At 45.8% G+C, this 25,533-nt stretch overlaps 3 protein-coding genes and 1 non-coding gene across 6 annotated transcripts; all 4 read right to left on the minus strand.

Annotated features, from left to right (window-relative positions):
• Positions 1-321: 321 nt before the first annotated feature.
• On the minus strand, positions 322-5,151 carry LOC106659744 (phenoloxidase subunit 1-like). The gene is made up of 6 exons (XM_014382423.2): positions 4,940-5,151; positions 2,491-2,907; positions 1,498-2,118; positions 968-1,424; positions 653-891; positions 322-573 (listed from the first exon to the last, which is right to left on the minus strand). Exons 1-6 carry the CDS (start codon positions 5,048-5,050, stop codon positions 334-336), a joined length of 2,085 nt encoding a protein of 694 aa, XP_014237909.1. The 5' UTR covers positions 5,051-5,151; the 3' UTR covers positions 322-333.
• On the minus strand, positions 3,717-3,835 carry LOC111693380. Its single transcript, XR_002763406.1, has one exon. It is a non-coding gene; the product is annotated as a 5S ribosomal RNA (ribosomal RNA).
• Positions 5,152-5,495: 344 nt separating the features above from the next.
• LOC106659743 (phenoloxidase subunit 1-like) lies at positions 5,496-7,903 on the minus strand. Its single transcript, XM_023457847.1, has 5 exons — positions 7,790-7,903; positions 6,226-7,714; positions 5,914-6,161; positions 5,594-5,813; positions 5,496-5,533 (listed from the first exon to the last, which is right to left on the minus strand). The coding sequence occupies exons 1-5, from the start codon at positions 7,901-7,903 to the stop codon at positions 5,496-5,498; spliced, it is 2,109 nt and encodes a 702-aa protein (XP_023313615.1).
• Positions 7,904-10,106: 2,203 nt separating this feature from the next.
• On the minus strand, positions 10,107-24,602 carry LOC106659742 (somatomedin-B and thrombospondin type-1 domain-containing protein-like). Of its 3 annotated transcripts, none has more exons than XM_023457880.1 (7): positions 24,328-24,602; positions 22,924-23,100; positions 22,105-22,438; positions 18,390-18,587; positions 17,899-18,043; positions 12,765-12,829; positions 10,107-10,554 (listed from the first exon to the last, which is right to left on the minus strand). In XM_023457880.1, the coding sequence occupies exons 3-7, from the start codon at positions 22,376-22,378 to the stop codon at positions 10,193-10,195; spliced, it is 1,044 nt and encodes a 347-aa protein (XP_023313648.1). In that variant the 5' UTR covers positions 22,379-22,438; positions 22,924-23,100; positions 24,328-24,602; the 3' UTR covers positions 10,107-10,192. The 3 variants fall into 3 exon arrangements, with proteins under 3 accessions (XP_023313648.1, XP_023313650.1, XP_023313649.1); XM_023457882.1 differs by lacking the exon at positions 24,328-24,602 and adding an exon at positions 23,227-23,498; XM_023457881.1 differs by lacking the exon at positions 24,328-24,602 and having other exon boundaries at positions 22,924-23,218.
• Positions 24,603-25,533: the final 931 nt, after the last annotated feature.

Here is a 25,533-nt window from a genome sequence, read left to right on the forward strand (position 1 = left end):
AATTTTACGCGCAAATGGGAGCTTGCGACTCGACTGGCAAATATTTATATATAGCTGCAAAAATGCGCCAGGCGAGCACAACACGAGAGATGCGGTATCGATTTCGGATGGCCGCAACTTCCGCGACCAGATTGCATCGTCCTTGGGCTTGTTATTTTGCTTTCTCCAAACGCGTGCACGTGTCGATTTATGCAATTTTGTAAAAATTAGAAATAGATACGAAAAGTAAGCTTTGCAAAAAGTTCAATTTATTCTTTCATTGATGGCACAATTGATACATGGCATATTGGACAAACAAATAATATCATTGTAATACGGGAAGATCTGCACAATTTAGGTGCGATTATTGGTCTGCTGCTTGTTCGATTGGCGCGGCTTGACGGCCCCGGAGAATCTGACGGTGATCTGCTGGGTCTGCATGTTGGGCACGAGGAAGTCGCTGAGATTGACGACACCCTGGCGGGCCACGCGATCGAACGGATAGCCCATGGCGCGGGCGTCCGGGTACTTAAGGTCCCTGAGACCGCAGAAGGACACGCCGTCGCGGCAACCGGTCGGCTGGGCTTGATTCACCTGAGCGATAATCAATATTCAAATTATTCATAGGTTAATTATTTTTCCTTTTTTTCAATTTTTATCTTTCTATACGCACCCTGTCCTGCTCGAAATTCGACACCATGACGAAGAGATCCATCGGGTATCCTTGCCTGGTGCCCTTGGGCACGAGCATGTGCTGCGGCCAGCCGCAGCCGCAGAAGTTGAACTGGTCGAACGACTGAAGATCGCTGGAGTTGGGACGATTGGCCTCGAGATTGCGGAAGGTCGCCTCGAACGGTATGGTCAGCGCCGAGTCGACGGATTGCCTCGTGATGACGTTCTGGCCTCGGTTCACTGTGCGCGAAAAAAAAGATGCAAAAAATCAAGGTCGAAAATTGAAATTTTCAACGCATAATAAAATAATACTCACGCGTCCAGGTGAACTTGTCCATCTCGATCATGAGCATCCTCTGATCGTTGAAGCTCATCTGTCGGCCGGTCTCGTCGAACTTGGGGGCCATGAACAGCCTCACGGTGCCCTGCACCTCGCGATTGTTGGTATTGTTCACCACGACGGTGTACGTGAAATCGTCGTGATTGAGATGCTGCAGTCGGGCCAGGGTCGAGCCGCGCGGCGTGAAGTCGAGGCCGCGCGACAGCTCGACGTCGCTCTTGGACCAGTGGGTGTTGAGGGTGTTGGGATTGCTGCCGGGCGAGTTGACGCGCACGTCCGACACCGAGACGCCGGGAAAGACGAGCTGCTGGGTCGTGTAGGCGGGCAGAGAGTCCTTAAAGAGGGTGAACAGGCTGTCGACGAAGGCGTGCCACCTGTAGAAGACGGGATCGCGCATGGCCGTGGTGGCGTCGCCCATTATCGCGAACGATTCCTGCGAGAATATAATAAATTAATTTCATTCATTCACATTGAAAATTTTGTTATTTTTTTTTTTTTTAAATTACCAAGAAACGATGATCCGGATCGTGGCAGAATGAGATGGCCATGTGCACGAGATTGTGCAAGTCTCCGTAGTACGTAATATCGGGACTGAGAATACTGGCCTCGACCATATTGCCCAGTATATCGATACCTCGCTCCTCGTCAAGGCGCACCGTGCCACCCGACGCCAACCTCGCCTGCCTCGACTGTATGGCCTCGAGGATGCGATCGCGGTAGCGCTCCAGGTCGCTGATGTCGAAGCGCAGCGAGTCCGCCGGCCGATTGATGTCCGACAGTACGAAGCCCGACGGGCGTGCGGGCCAGGCGCGACCCGCCACCTGCTGATCGAGCTTGGGGAAGTAGGCCTCGGGGATGGGCTCGCGGAAGTTGTTGAGGCGCGAGACCTGCGGCAGGCCGTTGCACAAACGCTCGATGTTGTAGCGAGCCATGATCTGACGATGCATGTAGTAGAAGAGCTCGCCGCGGCGGTCCTTGTTGACTGCGACGCGGGGCCCGTCGAACGGGTAGACGAGGTGCCAGTGCCAGTGGTGGAGATTGACGCCGACGTCCTCGCGCCAGTAGGCCACTCGGTGCTCGGGGTCGGCGTCGGTGGCCGTGTAGTCGAGCGGGATCTCGATCGGGGTCTGCGTACGATCGATTATTAATTTAACTAATAATGGTCGTACGATGTATTTATGCATCGAGGAAAATGTAACATAGTAAAATTTGTTATAGGGTAGTCAGACCAATCAATGACCGGGTACCAGTGAATGACCATTTTAGAAAATATCATGACGTAATTCAATCCTTTAGTAAACGATGCATCTTGTTTTCTATGTTCGATCATAATTTAAGAAGGAAAAACGATAATTATTGCATATCCAAAAGTGATCATTTATTGGTCGAAAGTGGTCAATCACTCGTATAAGTACCTTTACATGAAAATTTTTGAGAAAGATCGATCGGTTACTATTTGAACATAGATAGTAATTGTTCTCTTATCGAGTTATACGTACGCGAGATCCAGCCGGCACCACGTTGGCCTCCTCCCTGGCCCGATGGAATATCGAGCTCTCCATGTACTTGTCCGGGAAGATCTCGGCCAGCTGGGGCACCGACAGGTGCTTGGTGTCCGGCCGATGCAGTATGGCCACCGACAGCGAGTAGACGAACATCTGGGCGTTGACGCGATCGCGACAGTAGGCCGCCAGGGACACGAGATCCTCCAGCGTCCTCATGCCCATGAAGAGCTCGGTGAGCCTGGTGGCCATCTTGCGATGGGCCGGCAGGAAGTGCGAGAAGGTCTCGCGACGGCTCAGGCTCAGCGGCACGCTCAGATCCGGTATGGCGATGTTCTTGATCGGCACGGAGGAGAGCGCGTCGTTGCCGAAACGATTGAGAATGCGGTCGCCGATGTCTTTGTATCTTTCCGGCTGCGGAAATTAGTAAAAATGTCAAATTCGTTCTAGCGTTGTGGCGCGCAGGTATTTGATACAAAATGTTCTTTAAATCGGTAAATGAAGGCATTTAATTGTGCCAAATAAATAAAGTTATCCGGCAGACATGAGTTGGTGAGAGGTTCGACTTTCGTAATCAGCAACTGTCAGCTTTATTTAGGAAGTTACGTCATAGCCAAATTGAGAATCATAAATCAGTACGATTTCACTAAAGAGAAATCATCGCTATCCAGCGAATATGATCCGGTAAAAAGTTTATCTTTCTTTGTCCCAGCTGATATCGTATCTTTCTTCGAACACTTCAAATTACAACGAGCTAAGATTACGTTATTGCTTATCGCCGAAAAAGTGAAATCGAAAATAGAAGATTCGATTGGGAGAACATAAATTGTTAAAAAGTAACTTTTCGAAAATGAGTCACGAGCTGATAATTTTAAAGCGACATCGACCTTGCGCGCGTGATTGTGACCTTGAATTTTGAAATAGGCAAAGTATGAGGCAATTTTTTTGTACTGTTTTCAAAACTATACCAATTAAGATTTTAAAGAGCTCATAAAAATTTTCAAATGAATTTATAATACGATTTTGGAGCTTGTAAGAGTTTACAACAAATTATATTATTAGATTTTGCATCGCTTAACAGTCTGAAACGAATTTAATATCATTGCAAATTAGATAGTATTATTAATAGGCAAAACATTTTTTACATATTTGATTTAATCGAAAATCAAAAAATTCAAATAAAAAAATTAATTTAATCTTCAAAAAAGTATCAAAAGAAGGAGTACCAACGTCACGCGGGGTTCCCAGGCGGTCACCCATCCAAGTACTAACCGCGCTCAACTTTGCTTAACTTCAGTGATCGGACGAGAACTGGTGCTTTCAAAGTGATGTGGACGTTGACGACTTACAATGATCGGAGCACCAAAAAATTTGGAGCAAATTTTACTTTACTATTTCACGACACATCCAAAATTTTAGTTCATTTCGCGACACATTTATGCAAGAACTTGAGAAAATTTTATGGTACAATTTTAGAGGGCTTGATAATAATTCGAAACAAAATTTTTTATACGATTGTAGAATCCTTTATAATTTACAAAATTTTCATATCCACCCTTTACCTTCAGATGCAAGAATATTTTATTTTTTATCGAAGACTTTTGTCATACGTATAAAATCGCGTGTACACCTCTTTCAACATTTCATGGCTAGTTTTGGTTATTCTTTGACTACATAAACTTCGTGAAATTTACCCCTCTTACACGACCTCATTAGCAATTTTCCTAATTGAATTTTACCATGTCAATGCTAAACAAATCAAGAATGGCTAATTTTAAAAAATATAGTCATTTTTAAAAATTGTGCTAAGACTTATAAAATTATTTTTACAGAAGCTCTTTCTCAATGGTATTACAATTTGTAACGTCTTATTTGTATGCGTACTTTGACTTTGCCACTTGCAGATTTGCAGACTAAGGACCACTCGCCATCTAGTAGTGGAGCCTAGAGGCTTAAAGTAGTGTCACCGCATTCAAAATGATTGAAAACTTGTCTAAATTTTTTTAACTAAATAAATCATTCAAAATAAACTTAATAATTGTAAAATAATTAGAAAAACTGTCAAAAACAAGACAATTAAAGATAATTGAAAACAGTCTTAATCGTAATATTTTATTCATTTGACCACTATTAATTTTGAGAATTTTTATCAGAGTAAAACAAAGCCTCAGTGCGTCAGCATTAACACATCTAATAGCAATCAAGGTAAAAAGATCGTACACAAAATCCCAATTTATAATTTCGGAGCTATATAATCTGAATATTCGAAACAATATTCCTATCATTTCCACAGCTATAGGTGAGAAAATTGATATTAAAAATAAAATAGTCAGTTTTGAAAATCTCTTTTAAAAAAATATTTTCCACTCTAGCGTTTTCCAAAAATATTTATTTCGAGACTTAATCGGCCGAAAACATATTATATTTCCCGTATGCGTGTACCTACCAAATAGTTCGACGGGATATCAAAGCTGATGCGATTTTCGCCTTTGGGCACGTAAACCGGCTCGTACGGGCGATCGAACAAAAGAAGCAGACTTTTTTCCATTTGAGCCATTGTTACGCGAGATGATAAAAATCAAACAACAACAACGGTAAAAACAAAAAAAAAAACGAAAAATCGACTACGCACAACGACAAACGAACTTTTTCCTTCTAAATATTACTGTTTCCGATTCGGAAAAATAACGAAGACTGATCGATGACTCGGACAGATGCAGCGACTTTATATACACGCTCACGAGATGCACATTCGCGCGCGCGCTTCCTGCGAGAGCCGAGTCGAGGCCGCGAAAGCACCGCATATTTCCGCTCTTTGATACCGTGCAGCATATACGGTGGGTCAGTTTTTTATTCGCGTTCGCACGCTTTCGGCATCCACGCCGATAGGATATATTATTGTTTCGCTCCGTCGAAAAATTCAGCCTTATCATTTTTCGCTCAATTATCAGAAAAATGAAAAAAAAAAAGAACCATCGTTATCGTTCAGATTTGCATACGCTTTATTGAATATTCATCGATACAACAACAACCATTGTAGCTCAGTATTGACGGAAATTATTATTCATATTGCGATTATTGTTGTTGAAATTATTGTTGCCGTTGTTGTTGTTGGCCGGCCTCGAGACGGCTCTCGGCTTGACGATGTTGGAGAAGCGCACGGTGACCTGCTGCACCTTCATGTTCGGCGTGACGAAGTCCCGGAGCAGTCGCACGTTGGCGGCTCCCGCCCGATCGAACGGGAAGCCCATCGCACGACGATCCGGATACTTGAGATCTCGCAGGCCGCAGAAGCTCACGCCGTTGCGGCAGCCCGACGGCTCGGCTTGGTCGATCTATATGCGAATAAAATATTTTTTAAATAATAAATAAATGAAGTAATTTTAGAAAATTAAAAAAATTAAAAAAAAAAATGATCACCTTGTCGAGTTGGAAATTGGTGATCATGACGAAGAGCTCCATGGGATAGCCCTGCTGCGTGCCCTTGGGCACGAGCATGTGCTGGGGCCAGCCGCAGCCGCAGAAATTGAATCGATCGCTGCCCTGCAGATCGGTCTCGTCGGGCCTGCCCTCGTCGAGATTGCGGAAGGTCGCCTCGAACGGTATGGTGAGTGCCGACTCGGTCGAGGCTCTCGTGATGACGTTGCGGCCGTTGTTTACTGAAAATTTTTCACAATATGACAAAAAAAAAATTATAAAAATTGTTATATTACAACGTCGACTCACGATTGGCCGTGAACTTGTCCATCTCGATCATCATGAGCCTCTGCTCGTTGAAGCTCAGCAGCGAGCCCTGCTCGTTGAACTTGGGCGCGATGAAGACTCTCACGGTGCCTATGGCCGGTCTACCGCTGTTGTTGTTCACGCCGATGCTGTAGGTGAATTCGTCGTGATTCAGATGCGTGATCCTCACCAGGGTCGAGCCGCGCGGCGCGAAATCCAGTCCGCGCGACAGATCGATGTCGCTCTTGGTCCAGTGGGTGCTCAACGTATTGGGATTGCTGCCGGGCGAGTTCACCCTGACCTCGGTCACCTGAATGCCGGCGAAGCCCAGCTGCTGCTGGCTGTAGGGCTGCAGCGTGGCCTTGTACATGTTGAACAAGTCGTCGACGAATCCGTGCACCCGATAGAAGATGGGGTCGCGCATCGCCGTGGTGTTGTCGCCCATGACGCCGAACGACTCGAGGAAGCGATGATCCGGATCGTGACAGTAGGAGATGGCCAGGTGGAGAAAGTTGTGCATGTCGCCGTAGTATGCCTGATTCGGATTCAGGATGCTCGACTCGATCATGTTGCCGAGGGTGTCGATGCCGCGCTCCTCGTCGAGCGGCTGGAACTGGCCGTTGGGCAGCAGGACTCGGCGCGTCCTGATGGCCTCGACGATGCGATCCTTGAAGCGCACGATGTCGTCGATGGAGAACTTGAGCTGGTCGACCTTGCGATCGAGATCCGAGAGGACGAAGTCCTTGGGTCGGGCCGGCCAGGATCTACCGGCGACCATGGAGTCGAGCTTGGGGAAGTAGGCCTCGGGGATGGTGGCTTTGAGATCCGAGAGGGGCACGACTCGGCGCAGACCGTTGCAGAGGCGCTCGGTGTTGTAGCGGGCCTGCATCTGGTGGTGCATGTAGTAGAAGAGCTCGCCGCGGCGGTCCTTGTTGACGACGACGATGGGCCCGTCGAACGGGTAGACCAGATGCCAGTGCCAGTGATTGAGATTGACGCCGACGTCCTCGCGCCAATAAGCCACCCTGTGCTCCGGGTCGACGTCCGTGGCCGTGTAATCCAAGGGAATTTCAATGGGCGTCCTCGAGCCGGCCGGCACCACGTTTGCCTCCTCCCTGGCCCGATGAAACACCGAGCTGTCCATGTACTTGTCCGGGAAGATCTCCGAGTGGTGGGGCAGCGAGACGTCGCTCATGTCGCGCCGGTGCACGATGGCCACCGACAGCGCGTAATAGAACAGCTGCAGATTCAGTCGGTCGCGGCAGTAGGCCGCCAGAGACATGAGATCCTCGACGGTGCGCATGCCGAGGAACAGCTCGACGAGGCGGCCGGCCATGCGACGATGGGACGGTATGAGATGGGAGAAGCCGTCGTTGCGGCCGAGCTGCATGGGCAGGCTCAGATCGGGTATGGAGATGTTCTTGAGGCCGACGGTGCGTTGGGAGTCGGCGCCGAAGCGGTTGAGGATGCGGCCGGCCACGGGTTGATACTTGTCCGACTGTTGAACGACGTTGTTGCGATGAGAATTCGTGGGACGCGATATGCGCAACCCGAAGTTTTTTTGTTAACTTACCAAGTAATTGGTCGGGATGTCGAAGCCGACGCGCTCCTCGCCCTTGGGTATGAAGAGCGGCTCCTGGGGCCTGTCGAACAGCAGCAGAATGTCCTTTCCCGTTGACGAAGACATGTCGATTGATTTTTCGATGATTCGTGGCTTGCGAACACTTTGTGTGAAAAGACTTCGAGCGAGAGTCAATCAGCGACGACTGCGAGTCGCTGAATGATGACCGATTTGCCTATTGCGCCTAGTATTTATATTAGATCATGCCGTGCCGAATTGTTTTGCGGTATTATTATGCGCTGATAGTGCGTATACAGATGTGTGTGCCTACGAGAGCTTCTGCCCAAAAAATCGTCAAAGTTGCTATGACAATTGAAAAGCCTTGAATAGACCATTTCCTGTTTGTGTTTGCAGTTTTTTTTTCTCGACACGTGTCAATAAACATTTCTAGTCGAGGCTTCATGGAATATTACATTATGCGATCGAGCGTAAGGCCATCATCAAAGAGCTTCACCGGTTACATTATCAAAGCGTTATACTTCAGCTATTTGTTTTCAGTTTAAATGAGTAATATTGCAAATTAATGAAATAATTTGATAAATTAATTAGCAGCCTAAATTTTAAGGATCCCTGATAAATATTTAATTTAGCTTAAATACAGTTATTTGCGATTTATCCTGTAAAAAACTTAATAGTACTTCGCGATGTAATCTTCTCATTCGAAATATTCCATCAATGTTTACTTTCTGAAAAGTTCGTATAACTAAGCTTAATTTTCCGGGATAATCCAAATGCACGAGCGAAAGCTCCGACAGCAGCAGCGGCTTCGCGATTAGTGGATTGATTCGAAATATTTGCCGCGTTTCAACGAAGCAGATTTATTTTATATAAAGTTTAAAAGCTGATTTTGACCAGTGAGTTGAAACGGTATACGAGGAAACGAAATCGACGTACGCGCGCGTTTTGATATAAATTCCAGTCACGCGTAAATAGAGGAAAAAAGCTCGGCTCGCGTTGCGATGCGCGCACTAAAGGTGAAACAAACGCGGATTCGTACGTTTCAGCCTTTTTTTTTTTTGAAAAAAAAGAGAAAAAAAAATTCCCTCACACGAAACGCGGAGATCGCGTTCTCTAATCTAATTTATACGTTGCTGGATTAAGGCGTCGCGGTGAATTAACGATTCTCTTATACGGCGTGAAAAAAGGAGTAAGTCGAGCGCGTGGGTTCGTATATACACGCACTCGACGAGGTAGTACCGAGTTAACGCCCGCATCTCTCTAGGACGAGGAAAAAAAAGAAAAAAGAAACGAAGGAAAAGCGACGATGAAAAGCAAACGAGAGAGAGAGAGAGCCGCTGCCGATGAGTTTGAAATAGCTGCCGATAAGCGTTAACGCGTATACTGTAGTAGCGCGAGCGGTCAAAGGATTTAATTTCTTTTCATACACGTCGTCTTTTTAGACCCGCAGGCGCGCGTTTGCATGTGTAGAGGCACGTGAACTACAGTGTGCAGCATGTGTGTAAGCAAAGATTTCGCGCGCGCGAAAAAAATAGAGAAGAGAGAAGTGAAAAATCTGACCCGGGCAGCTTTGCTATACTCGAGGAATCGATTTAATTGCGTAAATATTTTAAATCAACTCACGCGCGCGCGCGCCAGAACCAAAAGTTAATTAAATGGGATTCTCGAATGAATGCGCGCGCTAGTGAGAGAGAGTTTCATTCGCTGCTGCGTGCGGGAATCATATTTTCTTCGTTAAAACGTATATACGAACGCGCGCGTGAATTACAAGTTCCAAACGCTCTCGCTTCATTAACTTCTTAAATATTTATTCCTTTTTCCGATGCATACCACGGGCCTCGTATATAGAGTCGTGAAGTGCGAGTGAATATCCTCGGTATATCAACGATGACGCAATGAAAAAGCTGGGTTATGAAAAAAAAGAGGAGGTTTGCGAATGAAATAAAGATTCGTAACTCGAGTCGGATATTGGTAAAAATGCTCTTACGCTATTTATTGGTATATATAGTTTTCTTTTATCTTTTTTGTTTGTACATTCATACACAGTTTTGTTTTATTCGTTATACAAAGAAAGATACTTTTTTATTTTCTCTCTTAACGCCCTAAAAAATCCACATCGATGCAGATGCACAGATATATATATATAATGTAAATGTATACATCGTTTAATGAACGTTACAGTATTTGCTCCTTGATTAAAATCGGGTTTACAGATAAAACGTCCACCGCAATACACGTCTATGTACAAATAAAAACAAAAAAAAAAGAAAAGAAAGAAAGAAGAGAGTTACAGCAAAACAACAATATATACGTCTTATTTAATCAGTCGTTGAACGCGAGCACTCTCGAGTTTCTCTCTCTCTCTCTCTCTCTCCCTATCTCTTCTCCGGCCATTTTCTAAAGAAAGGACCATACGGGTCTATCTCGGCATTTGGCACTGGTCCGGCAGTATTCGACAGTTTCTTCTTCCGCGTACTCGTCGTCGTCCAAGTCCTCCACCTCCTCCTCCTCCTCCTCCTCCAGTAGCTCCGCGTCGTCGGCTATCCACTTGCCGTGGCAGTGCTTGAGCCCCTCGGCCGTGGAGCCCCTCAGCTCCCATCTGCCAATACCTCGGAGACTTCGTCTGTCTAGTTGACACGACGACGCGGTAGTAGTAGACGACGTCTCCTTCGGTCTACTGTTACTGCTGCTGCTGCTGCTGCTGGTCCCCGAAGCATTGCTGCCACCGCCGCCGCCGCACCAGACGCACACTCGGAAACCTGCAATCACGTAGAGTTCGAATTTAGCATGTATATATAGTATCTCGTGCAGCCCGCACAGCGTCAAATATTGCGTGCCTGTACGAGGGCTAGCTATATACATATACGCGCACATTCATATTTTCCAAGTTATACAGCTACCACGATGTGTGTGCCGATATAAACGTATACGTACAGCAGCGCACGGTATATACGAGCCATGTTCGACGAAGTGGTGCCCCCCTTCAACGACGCAATGCATGGCATGCGGTATGCACGCCGCAACTTTATCGCTTTGACACAACGTCGTGATAAATCAATACACCCCGCGCGCGTATGTATACACGGAAAACGAGGAATGACGCGCCAGAGATTGCGTGTGTGTGTTTTATAATACAAAAATCCGACGCGAGTACTGTACGGTAACGAGATGAGATGTTTTTTTTTTTTTATTTTTGCGTCGAATCTTNCCCCCCCCCCCCCCCCCCCCAGCTACCATTGAAGCACTCGACGACGATGACTACAGAGAGATATAAAGTTCTCCTCGCGCGCGCGTACCCCGAGAAAGTGCAAATCCAATTGATCCCGATGGAGCGCGGCGGCAGCGGCGCGCTATATCCGTAATAAACCCCTATGCAATTTTCGCCGCGGCACGTATTGGCGTAGCAAATCTTTGATAGAGCTTATACATACATACACGTACATACACACACACATACACGTAGATAAAGGGAAGTTACAGGCGCGTCGAGAGGCAGTTAGCTTCCTCCGCGTCTTAACTCCTGTGTCTTCCTTTGTAAGTCTATCTCTCCCTACCTATTCTTCCCCTCTCGCGCGACAATCTCTCTCTTTCTTACAGTCGGACAACATGCGCGCGGGGCTCTGACAAGCGTTGAGGTAATTTCCTCCCTCCTTACCTCGTTCGTTCGTTCGTACTACTACTACTACTACCCGCCTCGTGAATATACATATAGTCAACGGCAAACGAGTACAGCTTGTATAAGATGGCATGGAGTATATATGCCCTTTTGTCGCATGCAAATTCAAGCCGATAAGTGGAGTGCTGCTAGGCAGAGTCAGGCGGGCACACACAGTTGCGTTTATAAAGCCCTCCGGCGAGGCGCGCAAGAGCTAAGTAGTTTATATGTACGTGTACGAGTGTGCGTGTGCCGGAGACAGACTCGAGAATAAGAGCTAATGCTAATATACGTATAGGTAATGGTATACAGCTCGGTAAGAGAGAGAGAAAAAGACCTTATTATTAATGCTTCGCTACTATTTATGGGCTTCGGTAATGAACCCAGACACAGCCGCGCGTACACACGAATGAAGAGAGAGAGAGACTCGCGCGGTTGAATTAGCATACTTTATGAGGCACTGCGGAAAAATTTTTCAATACGCCCGATGCAGTTGCGAAAATTTGTAATCGACGCGTTTTATTATTATTATCATCATCCGTCTGATACGCCAGATGGCAACGAAATGGAAATTTTGCGGAGCTTGCGCGTTATCGTTATTATTATACAGCCATTGCCGCTGCCGCTGCCGCCGCTGCTGCTGCGAGCGTTAATTGATACGTAAATATTATAATATCGATGCGCGTCGCGCGCCGCGTGAAATATTATGCGAATCATTGAAAATTTCGAATATCGCGCATCGTTTATATGCACAGGCGGCGAGACGGGGGGAGAGGTGCAGAAATCGCTCGATGAAAGAGAAACGACTACGCATTAATATATTTAAATGTCACAATGCCCCTCCGGCTGTACAGTCAGTCGGTAGAAAAGTGGAGCTTGCAAGCTCCCACGCGCGCGGGGATCTTACACTCTATATACGAGTACTATATAAAATATCAACGTCTGCGCGCGAATCATGAATATTTCATGCGTCACGAGAGCTTGCGCGCGCGCTAAGAGTAATTGTCCGATTGCCGAGACGAGTCGCGCGCGCGCGCTGCCTCTTATAATGCCAATTTTGAAATTATTCAAAGTATAGCGCGCACTGCTGTACCTCGATATACCCCCGTGTATTATGTATATTTATGTTTATTTGTTCTCTTTGCGCGCTCGAGACGGAAATCGTTCGAGAGTTTATGTGCACGAGCGATTTCTTTGGCGCTGTTTATACGTGCGTGCCGGGAGAAATTTATAAACGCATCTTGGTAACGCGATTCAAATATAAACGAGGGAAGAGAGAGAAACGTTTTGTAAATACAACTTTTGCACACGTACCTTCGTGAAAATATTTTCTGCGGCAACCCTTGGAGACTTTTAATACCGTGAATGCCGTGCAGTACCTGAAAAGAGAAGCAAAGAACATTTTATTAAAATTATCGCACTGCCTATACTTCAAAATCTCAATAGAAATATTACTCGAGAGAGTAAGCAACTTCAGTTTTAGCAGATTTACGCGATTCGCTTCATTAATTAGTCGAGTAAATAGCTCGGTTGAGGTATACGGCGTTGTAGTTGAGTAGTATACTCCACAAATTTCGATTTGATATTTCTTTTTTTTCTTCCCAAGAACGTCGAGTTATGAATTCATAAGAATTCGCGCTGAGTGCGAAGGTGGCACAACGTGCTCGGTTTCGGCGACACGATAATTTTTTTAAAGATTTTTCAAGACAAGTTTAGGAGAGTAATAGTAGATTACACATGATTGATGCGATGATAAATATCTGCTCGTGATTGATTAAGCGAAGATAGTTTGCCGTGTCGTCGCTAGGTGGCACAAATTAAATAATTGTAATAAACGTAAACAAAGTAGTAAATTTGAGCAGTTAAGTAGTTTACTGTTCTTTCTATTTCTATTCGCTTATATTATGTAAAATAACAAATGTTGAAATTTATGATCTCATCATCCTGGGAAACAACTCGTTGAAAAGTGTTAAAATTTGCGTTAGTTGTTCAGAGCAATGCACGTAGAGCACCATATAGAACGTTTTTTCGAAATTCAGAATAAAACAATAGATAGAATAAATTCAATTTTTGATTCTCGGTGTGCTAAAAAAGAGTCCTCGGTGTCTCCTTAGTTACCAAGGGTATATGTCCCAGCCCCCCGACTGTTATGCACCGAGCTCTGAAAATACAAACTCGAATAACTTTAGAGATTCGATTCGGAATCGGAGTATTCGATGCGCACTGACGCTTGCATTGGTCGTAATCGTACCCAATCTATGTAAATGTTAAAGATTACGAAGAAGCAGCTCATATTACAATGTCTGTGAGCCGTCATATATGTATCTCTGTCTCTCTCTTGCAGCGGCCGCTTGCCTCGAGCTACTCTCTCCGCGTCCAGCGTCACGCTTAGATCTAATTTAGAAAGCTTACATCCAGCGCATCGGTTCTATTTTAATTATTCCTGCGACTTCCCCGAATTTTCGATTTCTAATCATTACCAAATTAAGCAGCGCCAGCCATAAAAAATATCACGCTCACGTGTATATCTTATAAGTTCGTCCACATATGTGTTTGCCTACACTGTATGTAGTCTCAGTACACGTTGTAACTCTGCAGCGTAAACAGAGGTAGATCGCATCGACTTCCGCGACTAATTTTCTTGTAAAAAACGAAATAAATAAAATAAAAAAGTATATTAAACTGTGATTGTGTGTTGTGCGCGAGTGTGCAGAAACAGAATTACCCTTGAAACCATGGATGATTTTGCGACGACGATCTACACACAAAAACTAATGGACAGTTTAAAGAGCTTACGCTTGAAGAAAACATGGAAGAGTTTGGTAATGAAACAATCGTACGATCTCGATGAATTCTATTACTTGTTCGTGCATTGGAAGGTCCAACTCCCGAATTTCCGAGATATTTTTCGCAAGGAAGAAATGGATCGACTTCTCTCGGAGTCGATAAAATACTTGGAACGTCGACCGATTCGAGGACGATTCATCGTCGATTTCGTGGCTCGCAGCGGCTACAAGGACGAGCCTCGAGTCGACGAGAAAGGCAAGCCGATACTGCGTCGCACCACCGCGTTGCATCTCGCGGCTAGACTCGAGCCCAGCTCCGACTTTTTGCCCGTGATCAGGCAGCTCTTTCGGATTTACGACAAGTTCGGCGCGAATTACAGCGACGAGTCGGGCGTGACGCATTTCCACGTGGCCTGCAGGTTCAACTGTTACGACGTCGTCGAGAAATTCCTCGAGCTCGGTCAAGATCCCAATTGCCTCCTCGACGCGAATACGGTAGATCCACCGTTGATTTTGGCTCTGGATCAACGCCACAAGCGACTGGCCGAGCTGCTGCTGAGGAGGGGCGCGAACGCGAGCTTGGCCAACGCCAAGGGACGCACTGCTCTGCACGTCGTTTGCCGAATGAACGAGGACGCGGGCTTCGTGGAGACGTTCTTCCGGATAGTCGACGAGGAGCGTCAGACGCCGCTTATTATCAACGCCAAGGACGAGGAGGGCCGGACGGCGCTGCACTGGGCGGCGATGCACGACAACGGGAGGGCGATCGAATCGCTGTTGACGAGGGGCGCCGATGTAAACTCGGCCGACTGCAAGGGCGCGACTCCGCTGCATCTTCTTTGCAAGGGCAAACGACGCGACGACGATTTGGCACGGAGATTCTTCGAGCTCGGCGACGCGCTCGGTCGGTCGGTGCGGGTCGACGTCCAGGACTCGATGCGTGACACACCGTTGCATTTGGCTCTGGCCAACGGTCACAGGGCGATGGTCGGGTTGCTGCTGAGACGAGGCGCCCATCCCAATCTGGCCAACTCGAAAAACGCGACGCCGCTGGATATTTGCCTCGGAAACGGAGACGAGGACTTGGTGAGGGCGTTCTTCGAGATCGACGACGAATTGGATCAAGGGATGGCGCAGATCGACGTCTGGAGGGGCTTGACGCGGACGGCGCTTCGATGGGCCCTGACGAATCTCAAGCCGCTCGCTCTCCACGCACTCTTGCATCGCGGCGCCGATCTAGCCAGTTTCGTTTTTCCGACTTGCCGTGACTTCGCCGCGGGCTGCGAATCGTGCGCCGGCCTCAAACTGTTCCTGGCCTCTAGAATTCTGGCCTGCGTCGAAATTCTCGAGAGCCGAGGATACGAGCTCGACCAACGAGCCGCTCTGACGATCATGGAATTGTTCGCCAAGCACGAGCTGTTCGAGCAGTCGGACGTGGATCTCGAGGAACGTCTGCGTACCCAGGCGGACTTCGCGCGAGCGGCGAGAAGAGTAACGATTGGTCCGAGTCTGTCGCTCCGCGACTTGATTCCGTTGCGAGCCGAGGAGGCGGCGCGACGACTCGCCTACTCGAACTATCTGCAGTTGCAGGTGGAATTGCCGATAATGCTGCCCAGAGAGTACGGCAGGCTCTGCATCGCGCATCTGTGCGAGAAGATGTCGAGAGGATTTTTTCGCGCCTGTGCCCTGGAACCTGTCATGCGGCTGACGCGCTGCCGACTGCCGACGCACTGCTGCGAAACGATCGTCGACCAGCTGAACAATCGAGATTTGCGTAATATTTGCATCGCTGCGGCGGCTGCGGACCACGACTCTTGGAAGATACTTGATCGCAGATTTGTTTTGTTTTTTATCTTTTGTTTCTGTTTATTTTGCATAATTAAATATTTTCTATAATTTTTATAATAAACTTGAAAAAAAAGTGAATATCGAGTACCAAATTCTACATTCCATCTTATTATTCCCAAATACATCCAAGACACGCGAGTCGTAGCTCTCTCGGTGTGGATAAACGTACCTTGCGATATGCATCATATATAATATAAACGCGACGCATCCGCTACTTACATTAAACTACGCCTCCAAGAGAAGTGGTTTGTTTTACCCGTCTATTATGCATAATTATATACCCCCCCTCATCCGACGAGAGTTGCCACGTCGGCGGCGGCGGCGCCTGTATGACTCGCGCGAATTTTCGATTAGAAATTTTACTCCATAAGTACGCGCTGCAGAGCGCCAACAACAACAACAACAACAACAACAACGAGATATGCATAATTGAGACTCACTCGGTTGCATACGTATATTATTATGTAGGCGTATCGCGTCATGTATATAGTTGCCCCGCATCGCTTAACGCTGTAAGGCATTATAATACAAACGCCAAGAACTCGAATGGAGTTTCGTCAAGCCGTATTAATATCCATGCAGCTGTGTGTGTGTGTAGTTAAGTTGCTACGAAGTAAGCCGCAAAATTTGACATTAATTTTCAGCGCGTCGCGTCGCGCGCCGATCTCTCTCGCTCGCTCGAAAGAATTGAATTCGTGCGGCGTGTATGCGTCGTGGATGGTGAAGTTCGAAGGAACGATTGTTTTGTCATATTTCCGAGTTCGTATGACAAAAATTGAGACGGATATATAGTGCTTTTAGTCGAACGAGAGTGAATTTGTCGACTTGAATTCGCTTGATACGTGCGCACGTCGTTCGATCAATCAATTCGTCAAAGAAATGCCATCGATTCGAGTCGATAATTTACACTTTTGAAAATCTCCCTTTTACCTTATCAATAAAAAGTTAACATAACGCGAAAGATTCCATTGTCTGCGCAGCGTAGCAGCTCCCTTTCTACGCGCGCCCCGCCAGCGCACGTCCATTATCTTCATACGCTTCAATTTGTCTATTTCCACTGGAATAAATTTGAATATACCCGCGCCCCAAGCCCGCGAATAAGAATAAATAAATATAGACGAAATATCTTTATATATACGAAAATATATGATATAATGGTTGATTGTGAGCATTGTGACGCGCGTCGTGTCTGCGCTACATATAAGAGCCACCACCATCGTCATCGCGTTGAACAAATACAATATATATTTCTTATGTACTTTATTGTAGCTTCGCAGCATCGAATCTTTTGAGCGAGTGCGTCGAAGAGCCCGGAAAATTTCCCGGCCCTTTTATCGAAAACTTTATAGCTACTATTTTAAGTAAAGATCGATATTACGAAGTTTCGCCGAGACCCAACACAAATTAGTCTTTGCCTCTCGCGCTTAATTGAGTCGATAAAATTAGGCGTGTCGCTTTTATGGAATAATAAAAAAATATATATATTATAACCCAAGAAGAGACGGTAACTTCTTCTTCTTCTTCTTCTTTTTTGTGTAGCGGCGAATTTTCAAATATTCATAATGCCTTGATTAAAAAGTTTCTCTTGTGTGTGTGTGTGCTGCTGCGCTGCGCCGAGCTAGCTACATCTCTCTCTCGGAGTCGCTAATAAAATTACATAAATGCCGTCATACGTAATCGACTGAATTATGATCGTATTAAGGCAGCAGAACAGCGCACCGTATATATAGCTAGAGACGAGACGCGCGGAGGCAAAAAATGCGGTAGGTAAGGTACATAAGCTTAAAGCCCGGAGAGAGAGAGAGAGAACTTACCCTCGAGAAACTCGTGGAACGAAGTTTGAGTGCAAACTTGCAACGTCATTGTCGTTAGATGTACCAGCAGCTACGTCGTCGTCGTCGACGGTGGCTCTGGCTCCGGCTCCGGCGCTTTTACTCGACGTGGAAAAGCTGCTCGTATCTGCGGAAAATTTTGAAATCTTCGTCACTACTATATACCTGCGCCTCTTCTGCCTGTATTATATTATATTATGTATGTATGTATGTATGTATGTGCGTCGTGTGCAGTACACACTATACAGGCGAGGTTGCCTGCGTGATTAATTAGATTCCAGCCTTACACGCGGTATTAACTCCGACGCGCTCACGCTCGGGCGAAGTTTCCATAAATAAACTCGTTTGTGCGCGCGCGCGTGTGTGAAGCGCGAGAAAGAGAACCAAAACGAGGGCGACTATTGCATTATAACGCAGAGAGAAAGTAAAAAAAATAAAAAAAAACTAATAAATATAAGTGTGTCGAGACGAACCTTGAACGTAAAAATGATGCGATCGACGTCTGCAGCGATCGTAGCTCTCGCAGTCGGCCCGCTCCTCCAAAGTCGGGCAGGCCTTGCCGCCGTTGCGCGGCGCCGCGAGGACGAGGCGCGCGCGGCTCCGCGAGCCGGTGCCGCACCTGTTGTCGCAGGCGCTCCAGGCGCTCCAGTCGCCGACCAAGCAGTCGCTCGCTGCAGACAGACAAACGGACAGAGTTGGATCAGACGTAATGATAATATTGTTATGTCATATTTTTCGTATCTTCTTGTTTTCACCGAGTAAACTTGCAGTGACGTGGGTATGAATCCAACGTGGATATACAGGAATGATAGGTTAAATTCATGATATCACAACAACTATAGAAAACTGCAAATTTTTATAGAATCGTGCTTTAACTTATACAATTATTTTGTTTTTGCCACTTGCAGATTTACATCTAAAGGTACACTCACCATCTAGTGGTGGAGACTCAAAGTAGTATTATCGAATTTAAAGTCGTTGAAAATTACCGTCGATATTTTGAAACAGGTTAAATCGTCGTTTAAAACGCGTTTAATATTCGCGAAATAATTCTAACGAAAAAATCGGCAAAAACGAGTTCATCGATGGCAATGTACCCATTTTTACCAGGATCATGCTACGTACGTAACAAAACCGATCGTGTCTGGAGAGTTCGGGATCAGCGCTTCGGGGCCGCGCGATTAATAAAGATCTTTAAAGCGAAGGGGGGCAATTAGTGCTCGGCAGCGCTGCACACCCCTTATCGACTCCATATATATAAGCTCCGAAATTCGCTTCTTCATTAATCTTAATCCGCTCGTGTCCGCGGCGCGTGTATATAATGTTTTAAGTGCGAATCAATATAGTGTCTGCGCGCGTCGATATAGATATAACGATCATAATTATTTTATACACAGCTTGTACACCGATGCGCGTCGGGTCTCGATCCCCCAGGGGGGTGAGGAGTTAATTTTAGAGCCTCTCCATACTCCGTGGAGATTATATACTCGACGAATAAAACATCTTTCGCTGCTTTATTCATTGCGACGAACGGCGGATACGATAATGAATGGCTTCAGCCGAAAATTATTTATCGTTCTTTTCGATTTCACGATCTATGTACATTAAATTATTATCCTGTAACGTGTGTTTGCTCGAAGCAACATCAACATTAGTTAGTTAAGAAAACTCAAGTTGTTAGTTTACTCTGCTCAACTTGTGAGTCTATGCTTACACACTACACACACACACACACATGTGTGCGCCTGTATTCGACATATCCACGCATTATTATTATAACTATGTCGAAGCGACTCAATTTTCCGTTCATTAAGCAAGGATACGACAAGAAGAAGTTGCCGGGCGGATTATTGACAAATGCCGAGCAATCAAAGCTCGGCAGCAATACAAACACGAGGCAAATAAACGTAAACCGCTCATATATTTATAAAGCCACACGAGGATATATGTAAGCTTGTTGAATTTTCTCTCTCTCTCACTCCCAAACGTCTAATTGGCGAATCGGATCCTAACATCAGGCCAATTAGGAGGGGGCCAAGGCGTTTTCGAAACTTTGATTGGGTTCGCCGCCCGAGAGAGAGAGAGAGAGAGAGAGAGAGAGAGAGAGAGAGCTAATTAAAGCTTCGGAGCGATGTACAAATCTCTCTCAGGCAAGTGCGCGCCACCACCGCATGGCAAAGTCCCATTCAAGAGCTGGAAGCTGCTTCGCTCGCGCGATCGATGCTTTGATATTAATTTCTGACGTTCGAGATGGTAAAAAAATAAAATAAAATAATCAATGAGCGGTCGGTTAATTACCCGTTCTATAAATTTCATTTTTTTTCTCTCTCTCTCTCTCTTCTCTTTTTTCTTCGAATGCAAACAAAAAAGTGAATCGTATACGCACCGCATCTCGTTTTTTGTGTGTATTTATTAACGCGTGCACGTTGAAACAAAACCGCAGTAAATATACTTTTTTATCTCGGGACGCGAGGCACATATGAGCTTTTCATCGCGCGCACCGCGCTGCATCCTTTTTATTTCGTACACACATAACACTCGGGCCTACATAAATATAAAAAACAAAATATATTTTGCATTTGGTCAATTTTCAAAGCTGCTATTTATAATCGTGGCGCGCGATAAAAGATAAAAATCGGGAGCCCGAGATGAATGCGCGCGCGCGCGCCAGAGCGAGAGAGAGAGAAGCGAAATTTCGCTGACACAAATTATTCGAAAAATTCAAAGAGCGTGTCGTTTCTCTCTCGGTGTTTGCTTGACCCATCTTTTTTCCTTTTCTTTCTTTCTTTCTTTCTTTCTTTTTTTTAATGTCAGGCTCTTTCACGAGCTCTGTACCGGCTTGGTTGAATCGCAAAGCAATCTCGGCTATACGTCTCGAAATTTCGTGCGGGAAAGCTTCGCGCGCGTAACTCTCTCTCTCTCTCTCTCTCTCTCTCTCTCTCTCTCGCTCGCTGGGGGGTATAGGCCAGGCGCGGGTGTAGAGCTTTTTTCAACTCTTTTTTTTCTCTTCCTCCTCCTCCTCCTCCTCCGAGAGCTCTATATATCGACTAAACAATGGCAATCTAGCCGCTCGTTATAATCTCGACCGGTGCACTGCGCAGAGCTTAAATAAAAATACGCGTACGTTCGCGCGCGCGCGCGCGTATTTTCGTAAAAACACACGCGCTCAGCAGCAGTGGCAGCTGTATAATAGAGCTCGTTTCTCTATGTGTGTGTGTACGCAGAGCTTCGCTTATTTTTCAAGGCGCGCGTGCAGCAACGGGTTGTAGAAGAGGAGGAGGAGGAGGAATGCGTCGGAGTGAAAAAATTCAGTTTTCCTGACGGAATCCATCATTTTATTTGCTTGCGTCGACGATTTTCTACTACTACACAGAGACAGGCGCGTGAGGGATACAGAGAGAGAGAGAGAGAAACGATGCGTATAACGAGATGTTTTACAGATGTAAAAAAGGCTAAAAGAATACGCGCAAATAAAAAGTGGATAAATTCTGCGTTAGGCAACGGCGGCGCGGCGAGAAAAATGAGGGAATTGACGCAAATATATTGTTCTCCCCCTATTATGTGTATGTATAAAATATTCAAAGGGGAATTCGGATAAATATCTTCGCGTTTTTAAAACTTTGGGATTTCAAGGAAGGAAGCATAAAAAAGATTTATGCTTAACAAAAAATATAATACAAGCGATTATGTAATGGCGCGGTACACGATTCAAAGGATTGATTTCCGTGACATAATTCATTCAGCGGCGCAAGTGGCTCAAATCTATTGGATCATTTGGATAATAAAAAAAAAAATAGAAGAAGAAGAAGAGGATGAAAAAAAAACTTTTTATTAAGTACTAGTTCTTAGTTCTCTCTCTCGGCTTTTCTTGATTTACGGTCGAGAAATAAGTGCTTTTAATTCGACCAATGAAGCTATATTATATATCGAGTCGCTCTCTCTCTCCCTTTTATGTGCTCAGCCAGCTAGCGATTCTTTAAAAGCCAATTACACCGTATCCGATCCCCTCACCCATCCCTTCGTTTACCCCAGTGCCTCGCTCAAAGTTTGCCCACCTCCTTAATACGTTGTATATCATTAACAAGATAAAAAAAAATCCCTCTCCCACGTTGGATCATGATAAAGCACATAAAAAGCTCGCAACGAAATTACACAACATCAATAGTAATGATAATGAATCGCTCTCACCGATGCAGGTCTCGTTGAAGTCGCTGCAGCAGTCGGCCAGTCTCAGGCAGGCGTGATCGCAGTAGCAGGGCTTGTCGCGCGGGCTCTCGATTATGGCGTTGGGTGCCGCCTTCTGTATGACGCAGCCGGAGTCGCGGCCCTGGCAGCAGAGCTTCGCGGCACGACAGCTGCCCGCCTCGGTCTCCGCAGGATGATGGCCGAGCCACATCAGGCAGACCCAGGTCAGGAGCACGACCATGGACGAGGAGGCCCACGACTCGTAGCGACGATACATCTTATCGTCGTCGTCGTCGTCGTCGTTTTTTTCTTGTATTTATTTCCTTTTTCCGCAGCGCTAGAAAATTTATGCAAAGGAGTCTTTAATCAAGCGGCTGCTGCTGCTGCGTATAGTGCAGTAGGTCAAGAGTTCAACGTTATAAATGTGCAGTAATGCGCTGCGAGGGAGAAAAAAAAAAAAGAAGAATAGAAAACCACGTCGAGGGGGCCGCGCGCGCGCGAGCTTTCGAAAGCCCCGCTATATTTCAAAGTCGATAAGCAGTTAGTCTAATTAACGCCAAGCAGCAGCAGCAGCCGTTTACGAACGTGCCCGGAATATTGCAATAAAAACTCGAGTCGTTTTCTCACCCTCTCTCTCTCTCTCTCTCGAGCTTTGAGGGCACCGAGCGAAAAAGCCTTATGCCGCTGCTGCCCGAGCGAAGCTATTATTTCAATTATGCAACACGTGCTTTTATAGCAGCAGCAGCCAGAGTAGTATAGTACGAATGCAGCGCGCACAGTAGTGGGTTTCGGGTACAGGGTATATCTTGAGTCGTCTCGTACCTTCGGACTAGTAGCTCTCTCTTTGCTTGATTGCCTGCTGCTTCTGCTGCTTCTCTTCGGTAATTCTTGTTCGCCTTTCGTTCATATCAGACCGCAAGCAGCACAGCGACGCAGAATAAGGGGGGCGCTATTCTTCTCTCTCTCTCTAATTAGGCGTCGTTGCATGTCGAGCTTTCACTATGAAGAACAAAAAAAAAACAAAAGAAGTGAACGACACATCGAACTTTACTAATTTTGCACTCGTTAATTCACTCATCGTGAAAAAAAAAGAAATGAAGGGAAAATGATAGATAAAAAAAGTACCCGTGCTATAGGCAGCCCTATAGAGTGATCGATCGCTAGCTCGCGCGCGCGAGCATCAGCAAAGAGCTTTTTCACATTCACTGGACCACATAAAAAAATATATAGATACGTTCTTTTTTCATTTTATTTTTCGAAGCGACTTGTAAAGCTCGATTCATTGCTCCTATAAAAATATGCGCTCGGAGCACAGTGCACTCTGTAACTGCAGCAGCGCGGCACCGAGGAATACCTTGTGGATATAAGAGTCAATTCAAAGCCATTGCTCTTTTTCTCATCTCTCTCTCTCTCTCTCTCTCTCTCTCTATCTCTCTCTACTGGTTGGTTGTAAAACGCAGAAAAATTTCATATAATTTATTCGAAAGGTAAAAAAGAAAATTCAGTACACACGCGCGCAAGCCACTGTATATATAGCTTTCGATTCCTGAATGGATATAAGATTATTAAGATTATTATTATTATTATTATTACACGAGAGAGAACTCGAGCGCGAATCGAGAGAGAAGAGAAAAAAAAAGATGGAAGTCGAGACACACGACGATGGAGCTTTCGAGCTTACATATTGATCGCGATATTCCTCGGATAAAATTAATTTTTTCCCGATATCGTCGTGTATATAAAACGCGCGGGGGTTGACGCACACACGCGCGCGCGCTCGAGCTTGATTATATGTAAAAAAAACCTTACGCCGAGAACACACACACACACATGACGATGATGGCGAACCCGCAGTGCGTTAACGAAGATTTTTTCTTATATTACCCTTCGTCGTTTCCGAGCGTATCTCAATCAAGCGAACCATCGCGAAATTTTCTCTCGAGCGCATTTCACGTTTCGTTCGAATCGACATTTGCTGCCTCGCGGCCCTAATGAAAAGCCAATCAATTATTTAAATCGCTATTTACTCGATCCGAGGCCGGGTTTCGTTCGGATTCGGTTTTTTTTTTTTTTTTTTTTGTTTCGACTCGCTCGTCGTTGTTGTTATTATTATAGTTTCACGCACGTATACGCATATACATTCGATCGAGTGGTTATATATAAATCCCCGTTTTTGTTTACCGATGCGCAAAATATACCGCGTTGATTCAGAAAATCAAGACTTACTGCTTTTACGATAAATATGTACTCTTCTCGCAAGCTTGGGAAATACCGATAATTTTTTTCGATCACTATCGAACGATCCAAGACGCGCACCACATCTCAAAAAAAAAAAACAAAAACAAACAAAAAAACCAACTCGTACAACGTAATAATACACGAGTTTATTACGATACTTTGTGGATAAACACGGTGCAGTTAGGCATACACACGGAACAGCAGCAGCAGCGGCACATAAGTACACAGAGCACAACACAACGCGGTACACACGCACGGAGAGCAAGCACCCAGCAGCAGCGGCACGGCACAGCAAGGGGTTGGATGCGAACGTGACCGGCGTCCTGGAGCGACTGATCGTGATTCCAAATGCGTATAGTAAGGGTACTCTCCTCTCTCTCTCCGCGAGGATGTTACAAAGTAGTGCTGCTGCTGCTGCTGCAAGCGCTCGACGGCGATGCAATGCCTCGCGACTCGACTCCGAGATGTAGGGGGGTTGGTGGTGGTGGTGGTGGTTGTTGCGCGCACGCGCCGCCGTATATACACACGCAACTTTGCTTCAACCCCCGAGCTTTCAAAGTATAGTCGTAGATATATAAACGTACTTTGTTCTCCTCGTGGCTTTTCGCAGTGGCTGCATAAAGTTCTCTCGCGCATTGTGTGTCCTTTTTCTACATGCATATGATGCATAATATGGTTAAAAGCTCTAAGCTCTGTATACCACGTGTTTAATGCTCGAGCTAATGCCGTAGTTATTTCCCCCCCCCCCAAAAAAAAATAACGATAAAATATATATTTCTCGCGAGAGCTTGATATCACGAATAAACATAATATCTCTCGCATCGTTTCGATGCATTCCGTACATCCATATAAACGACGATGAAACTCAATGGTTAATTCTTGCGGTAAAGAGAGAGAGAATATAACGATGTATAGCTTGCCATTTCGCTCGCGGCTCCGCGTATTACATATATATAAGTGCGTACACGTACATCATGTCTCTCTCTCTCGCTCGGCAGTCACGTGAGGATAATTAATCGTCGTGTATTAAGAGAGAGAGAGAAGCGAGCCTTTAACGAGCTCCACGTTTTCGCATCAATGAAATACACCACCTACGACGAACTATCTCTCAGGTCTTGTTCATAAAATGCATACATACTTGGTGGTATATCTATACGTACAAAGTCGAGGGAAATATGCAACGTGTACATGTAA

This window comes from Trichogramma pretiosum, unplaced genomic scaffold (genome assembly GCF_000599845.2).
Source record: "Trichogramma pretiosum strain Unisexual culture from Peru unplaced genomic scaffold, Tpre_2.0 scaffold21, whole genome shotgun sequence".
NCBI lineage: Eukaryota > Metazoa > Arthropoda > Insecta > Hymenoptera > Trichogrammatidae > Trichogramma > Trichogramma pretiosum.

Coding starts and splice junctions, on each gene's coding strand:
- LOC106659744 (XM_014382423.2), bottom strand. CDS start 5,050: ATGGCTCAAATGGAAAAAAGTCTGCTTCTTTTGTTCGATCGCCCGTAC. Junction 2,908..4,939: donor ATATCCCGTCGAACTATTTG/GTAGGTACACGC, acceptor TAATTTCCGCAG/CCGGAAAGATACAAAGACAT. Junction 1,425..1,497: donor ATCCGGATCATCGTTTCTTG/GTAATTTAAAAA, acceptor ATATTCTCGCAG/GAATCGTTCGCGATAATGGG.
- LOC106659743 (XM_023457847.1), bottom strand. CDS start 7,903: ATGTCTTCGTCAACGGGAAAGGACATTCTGCTGCTGTTCGACAGGCCC. Junction 6,162..6,225: donor CGAGATGGACAAGTTCACGG/CCAATCGTGAGT, acceptor CATATTGTGAAA/AATTTTCAGTAAACAACGGC. Junction 5,534..5,593: donor GCCGGCCAACAACAACAACG/GCAACAATAATT, acceptor GTCAATACTGAG/CTACAATGGTTGTTGTTGTA.
- LOC106659742 (XM_023457880.1), bottom strand. CDS start 22,378: ATGTATCGTCGCTACGAGTCGTGGGCCTCCTCGTCCATGGTCGTGCTC. Junction 12,830..17,898: donor GTTCCACGAGTTTCTCGAGG/GTAAGTTCTCTC, acceptor TTCTCTTTTCAG/GTACTGCACGGCATTCACGG. Junction 10,555..12,764: donor CAGAAAATATTTTCACGAAG/GTACGTGTGCAA, acceptor ACGTGATTGCAG/GTTTCCGAGTGTGCGTCTGG.